This window comes from Phocoena phocoena, chromosome X, assembly GCF_963924675.1.
Source record: "Phocoena phocoena chromosome X, mPhoPho1.1, whole genome shotgun sequence".
Classification (NCBI taxonomy): Eukaryota; Metazoa; Chordata; class Mammalia; order Artiodactyla; family Phocoenidae; genus Phocoena; species Phocoena phocoena.
In genome coordinates, this window is record NC_089240.1 from 49,921,145 (window position 1) to 49,928,156 (window position 7,012).

A 7,012-nucleotide genomic window follows, 5' to 3' on the forward strand; every position below is an offset into this window, starting at 1 on the left:
CAGATAGATAGCTAAGGTATTCATTCCAGCACCATTTACCCTGTACCTGGGAAGACCTCCTTGATTTCCTACTAATATTAACTGTGGGACTTATTTATGTATACGAGGCTCTGCCCCTGGGCTTTCTATTCTGTTCTAGACACCCAGTACCAGAATATTTAAATCACGGTGGCGTTAAACACGTTTTAATATCTGATAGGGCCAGTTTCTGCGCATTGCACATTTTTTTTTTTTTTTCCTTTCAGGAACGAGTTCGGGCCCGCGGCAGGGGGCGGGGTCGCGCCTCCTCCGCGATTCTGGTTCCAGCGGAGCCTCATGGACGCGGAGATGGAAATCCCGAGGCTGCTCCCGGCTCGCGGGTCGCGACAGGGCGGCGGCGCTGGCAGCCCCGGGGGCGGCGGCCGGATCCACGGAGGTCCTGACCCGCGGGCCGGCCAGGCTCCCGCGCGCCGCCTCCTGCTGCTCCGGGGCCCCCAAGATGGCGGGCCCGGGCGGCAGCGTGAGGTGGCCCGCGCGGCCTCCCCGGGCCCGGGCCCTAGCCCGTTGGTGCCGAGGCCCGATCACGGCGGCGGCGGCGGCGGCGGCGGCGGCGGCTGCGATGGCGATGACTTCTTCCTGGTGCTGCTGGACCCGGTGGGTGGAGACGTAGATTCCACGGGCGCCAGCCAGGCCGCAGGGCCCCTATGGAGGGAGGAGGCTGGGCTGGGCCCACGGTTCCATGGGCACGAAAGCGGCGCGAACCCCGAGGGCCGCCCTGCGCTGGGCCCCAGCTCCCTGTCCGCTATCCGCGCCCCAGTCCCGGCCCTGGCCCCGATTCCCGCCCCAGTCCTGAGCCCCGCGGCGGCCTTCGCGGGCACCGTCACCATTCACAAACAAAACCTGCTGTTGCGCTTCGAGAACGGCTTCCTCACCCTGGCCACGCCCCCGCCGCCAGCCTGGGCGCCTGGGGTCGCCCCTGCCCCGCAGCCCGGGGGTCTGATCGCCCCGCCAGCGGGGATCCCGCACGCCGCGCAGCCTGGGGACTGTCCCGAGCTGCTGCCCGACCTCCTGCTGGCCGAGCGGGCCGAACCCGCGCCCGCCCCAGCTCCCGAGGAGGAGGCGGAGGGCCCGGTTGCTGCTGAGGGTCGCCGCGGGCCGCTAGGCCCGGGCCAGGGCGTGGTGCTGTACCTGTGTCCTGAGGCGCAGTGCGGACAAACCTTTGCCAAGAAGCACCAACTGAAGGTGCACCTGCTGACGCACAGCAGCAGCCAGGGCCAGCGGCCCTTCAAGTGCCCCCTGGGCGGTTGCGGCTGGACCTTCACCACCTCGTACAAGCTCAAGAGGCACCTGCAGTCACATGACAAACTGAGGCCCTTTGGCTGCCCAGCAGAGGGCTGTGGCAAGAGCTTCACCACGGTGTATAACCTCAAAGCACACATGAAAGGCCATGAGCAGGAGAACTCATTCAAATGCGAGGTGTGTGAGGAGACCTTCCCAACGCAGGCCAAACTCAGCGCCCACCAGCGCAGCCACTTCGAGCCTGAGAGACCCTACCAGTGTGCATTTTCGGGCTGCAAGAAGACGTTTATCACAGTGAGTGCCCTGTTTTCCCATAACCGCGCCCACTTCAGGGAACAGGAACTCTTTTCCTGCTCCTTTCCTGGCTGCAGCAAACAGTACGACAAGGCTTGTAGGTTGAAAATTCACCTTCGGAGCCACACTGGTGAGAGACCTTTCCTTTGTGACTTTGAGGGCTGTGGCTGGAACTTCACCAGCATGTCCAAACTCCTTAGGCACAAAAGGAAGCACGACGATGACCGGAGGTTCATGTGTCCTGTAGAAGGCTGTGGGAAATCTTTCACGAGGGCCGAACATCTGAAAGGCCACAGCATAACCCACCTGGGCACAAAGCCTTTTGTGTGCCCCGTGGAAGGCTGCTGTGCCAGGTTCTCTGCTCGCAGTAGTCTCTACATTCACTCCAAGAAACACTTGCAGGATGTGGACACTGGGAAAAGCCGATGCCCAGTCTCCACTTGTAATAAACTCTTCACATCCAAGCACAGCATGAAGACCCACATGGCCAAAAGGCACAACCTGCGCCAGGATCTCTTAGCTCAGCTAGAAGCTGCAAATTCTCTTACACCCAGCAGTGAACTTACCAGCCAAGGGCAGAATGACCTCAGTGATGCAGAGCTTGTGTCTCTCTTCTCTGATGTGCCCAGTAATAGTTCTGCTGCAGTATTGGACACTGCATTGGTGAACTCTGGGATCTTGACTATTGATGTGGCTTCTGTGAACTCAACTCTGGCAGGGAAGCTCCCTGTTAATAATAATAATAATTCCTTAGGGCAGGCGGTGGACCCTCAGACCTTGATGGCCACCAGTGACCTTCCTCAAAGTCTGGATACCTCACTCTTCTTTGGAACGACAGCCGCTGGTTTTCAGCAGAGTCCCTTAGATACAGATGATGTCTCAAGTCTAAGTGCGGGGCCGTTGGGATCTCTGAGCTCTTTGGCTATGAAAACCTCGAGTCAAGAGCCCCAAGCTTTGACCCCCAGCAGTAAGCTAACAGTAGACACAGACGCTCTGACTCCTTCAAGCACCCTTTGTGAAAACAGTGTCTCGGAACTACTGCCGCCAACCAAAACGGAATGGAACGTACATCCTGACTCTGACTTCTTTGGACAGGAGGAAGAAACCCAGTTTGCATTCTCCAATCCTGCAGGAAATCATGGGTCTCAGAAAGAAACAGATCTTATCACAGTGACTGGCAGCTCATTTTTGGTATGAACTAAACTCTATTCATTCCTTGCCACATGGCTTACTTTTATTGATGACACTCAATTTTAAGAGTATTCTGGACTAAATGTTTAAATGCAGTCATTTCTTATAGGTTTGAAAAAGAACAGAGCCCTGGGCTACAAGTTTGGAGATTTAAATTCTGATCTTGAGTCTGGAACTGACAGGTTGTGTGACCCTGAGCAAGTCACTTATCCTATCTGAGCCTTAATTTCCTTATTTATAAAATGAGGTGGTTTGAATAGATTGTTTCTAAGGTCTTTTCAACTGTATGATTCCTTGATAATATGTTTCTTTCCTTGAAAAAAATTAGGACATTTTTCAGTGATGTTGCATGTGCTTTTCTTCAAACATGCATAAACTATACATAATAGTAGAATGAACATTCATGTATATGACACCCAACTTCAGCTATTGTCAATTCATGTACATTTTTGTTTATATAATCTCCATTCTCACCCTCTCCCAGTATTATTTTGAAATAAATACCAGATATCACATCATTTCAACCATAAATATGCAGTATATGTTTCTATAAAGCATGGGCTCTTTTGGAAAAATCTTCAGTTCCATTATCATACTTAAAGTTAACAGTAGTTCTTTGATACTGTCAGGGTTCCAACTTATAATTGTCTCATAAATGCTATTTGTTTTAATATTTTTAACAATTAGAATCCCAGTAAGCCTCTTAACTGTCTTTTTAATCTGTATGTTACCCTGTTGTCTTTTTTCTTGCAATTTTATTCGTTGAAGAAAGGAAGTTGTTTCACATGTAGCATTTGCCACAGTCTTAAGTTTTGATAATTACATCCCTGTGGTGTTAAGTTCCCCTACCCTCTGTTTCCTTAATTTGGTAGTTGGATCTAGAGACTTGATCAGAATGGAAATATGATTTTGGGGATAGGAATGTTTCATATGTCGTGTTGTGTTCTTTTAGCAGGTGGCACATAATGTCTGGTTTTCTCTCGTGATATTTGCAGCTGCTGGTGATTGGTGCATTAATTCATGATTACCTGTGCTTCTGATATCATGAATTGTTCTTGTAGAGTTACTATTAATGGAGGAAGAAATGCTGTTGAAGGCATGTATAAAAGTTTGTTAGAAATATTATTCAATGCCAAAATAGTTTCTTAAAGGTAGAACTAACAAGAAAAGAAAAAAGTAGCAAAAATGTTTTGACTCTGCTCCCCATTTATCTTCCTCACCTCTTTTGATGATGGGAGGCTTTGCTGTTGTAGAAATTGTCAGCCAGGACTTTGACATGAAACAGACCCATGGTCAAATTCATGTTGGATAAGTGGCCTTGAATAAATTAATTTCACTAAGCCTCAGTTTCTTAGCTGTCAAAGGATCATAGCAATGCACACACATAGCTAACACACCTGAGACTTTTAATCTTTTTCCAGTTTTTAATATGTAAAGAAAAATACTATGTGCTTTGACATATTTTGATGAATTTATGTAATCCTTTTACCATCTCAATCCTTCCTACTGTAAAGAAGAAATTGGGATAATTTAATCCTGTTCATGTCCAGACAAGGTTTGTGAGAGTTAGGGTGTAGCAAGATAGGGAATCTCTTTATTCCCTCCACTGAATTATTTCCCCCCAGGAATTTCTGTGGCTAATGCCAGGAGTGGAAATATTGCTCACAGGTATATCTGCATCCCTGTTCATTAGACCAATTTGTCACCATCTTTGCTCTGATTCCAGAGTTAGACTTTGCTGTAACTGCAGAGTCTGCTGTTGCAAGAAACTGATAATGGAGTAGAGAAGGTTTCCTACTCTCTGTGGTCTGGAGAACTCATTGTTTGCATTTTCCCAGAGTTGGAAGGAAAGATTGAAGCTGAAAATTGTGTGAAATGTCTGTCTTATATGAGTGTAGCATTTTGAATTTTGTGGAACATCTTCACAACTGTTGTTCAGAGCAACCCTATGTGGTAGTTTTGGCAGTTTGTTCTGTGGCTCATGGCATTTTAGCAAATGCACATTCTAAATGGACTTTGGCTAGTGACTGACAGTTCTATATATATCAGTAGCTTAAAACAAAGAAGATAAATTATTTTCACCTCTCACTTCCCACCCATCCAACTTTCATGATTTATCCCTGTGTCATAACTAGCTGCTGTTTTCCACTTTAATTGGTTTCTGTTACTTTCTGTTTACTTTCTCCCCAGTCCACTCCCATGTATGTGCATTCCAGCCCTTACCATGCCTTACTTTTTATTTTTTAATGGATAGATCTCTTCCTGCTACTATTCCTCAGATCTCCTCATAGCCCATTTTCTTCCAATGATAACATTTGCTGAGTGTACACTGCAGTTGTGTGTATAGTAAGAAGTTATTTTCTGAGCTTAGATAATACTGTGTGTATATATGACTCAGATGGCAAAAGACATTATTTTCTATATTGTTCAGATGAGAAGTAGATTTCTGTTTTATTATTTCCATTTTTTAGAAGTTTTTGCCAAGGAGTTCAGCTAAAACTCGTGTTTGCTGTAGTGTACTAGCCCAGTAGTGTTTGCATGTGAATGCCTATGGATGACAGTTATTGTAGCTCTTTGGCAGTGCACTAAAAACTTGTCACTTTGAAATGTTTATGTACTGTGTGTATGGAAGTATACACACACATACACACACATATATTTTTAAAGTGGTTTTATTCATTTAGTGATAAACAAAAACTAGGCATACTTTTGTAAATCAGAGAAATGCTCAGAATTTCATTGTGTCTACACATTCAATTGTTTTCTGTCTTTGCTTTGGAAATATTTGTATTCATAAAGCACATTTCAAAAATATTGTCACTCATTAAGGCCTCTTAGATTGAGCACTGTTTTTCATGTCTGGCAGTTAACGTGCGTCGAGGATTGAAATGAACACACAAGTAGCGAACATCAAATAAATTACTTAAACATGAAGAGAATTTATACTGTGACTTCTTTTTTGAATTCTTTAAACCAACTTCCGTCCAATAAAAAATCATTAACTATATTTTTTCTACTCATTGCTTGAATTTTCAAAGGACAAATGTTACTTATCTCATGGATTCACAGGATTTCATTGAACAAATTTGTTCAAATTATTCCTCTTTCAACTCCATTTTCCAGAAAAATGGTGAAACTTTTTATAGTTTCAAGGTACGAAGTTAAACTTCTGTTGATGGTGGTTTAAAATTGCCATCACTCCTTTTGAATAATTGTACATGTTTTAATTTAATCCTATTTCCTTTCTGCTTCTCCTCAGTCGTTGGTTTATTTAAAAATCTTGCCAATTGGAAGCATAATAACACGATGGCTTAAAAAGAAGTTTCTTTCCAGATACTCTGTTGATCATGTTGATCATAAGTTCAAAATATATTGGCCTTGGCATTTTTACCAAGTAGTATAATTAATATAAATCAATACTGAGTAGCAGGAGTTAATTATGGGTAGATTGCTAAGTTTATTTTTCTCTTCATGTTCTTATCCAGGAGACATATGAGAAGGCAGGCAGGAGCAGGCAGGAATAGAATCGTCAAAGTCCAATATCCCTGGAGATCTGTGTGAAATTGGCTTTTGGCTCCTTAGCCAGAGTCACTTCTGTCACTAGAGAAAATTGTGAGGCAAGTGGTGGCATAAAAACTTAGTCATGAGAACCCCTATTATAGTCTCTCCATTTTATAATTCCCCTGTCCACTAAAAGAGATAACCCTAGAAGGAGTGGAAGAAAAAAAAAGTGAAAAATTAAAGAAGGAGCATGAATAACTCTCCAGGAATTATGCTGTATTTAATGGTAAATTTGATAGAAATCCTACATTGTCAACTAAAATATTTTTTCATTCTTATTAATTGCTGACATTTAAAAATATATAAAACCCTTAATTGTCAATTTTTCTAAAGAAAACATCCTAACAGTATTTTAAAAGGAAGCATACAGTGATCTAAGAGCACCAACAATCTCTGAGTCCCTTAATACCATCCTTTATACTTATTTACCAAGGTACCAATCAGCCGGTATGTACTGAGCATGTAATATGTGAAGCAGTCTGAGGTATTACACCTAGGTATACTTCATTAATCCATTAACCAGTGTTTTACCTCTTATGTACCACTTATGTGACAGGTATTGTCCTTATGTTCAAAGACATCATCTAGATGGGAAACTATTAAAACCAATGTATTGCAGAATTCTATGAGGTACTTTATAGATTTTACTAGAGTAAAAGTTATTTTCTGTGAGTGGACATAATTTTGA

General features: G+C 44.1%; 1 protein-coding gene across 1 annotated transcript; it reads left to right on the plus strand.

Annotated features, from left to right (window-relative positions):
• The first annotated feature begins 327 nt into the window (after nucleotides 1-327).
• On the plus strand, nucleotides 328-2,769 carry LOC136142624 (zinc finger X-linked protein ZXDB-like). Its single transcript, XM_065900898.1, has one exon. The coding sequence runs from the start codon at nucleotides 328-330 to the stop codon at nucleotides 2,767-2,769; it is 2,442 nt and encodes an 813-aa protein (XP_065756970.1).
• The last annotated feature ends 4,243 nt before the right edge of the window (nucleotides 2,770-7,012 follow it).

Bases quoted from the DNA above. Each gene is read 5' to 3' on its own strand.
- LOC136142624 (XM_065900898.1), top strand. From the start codon at position 328: ATGGAAATCCCGAGGCTGCTCCCGGCTCGCGGGTCGCGACAGGGCGGC.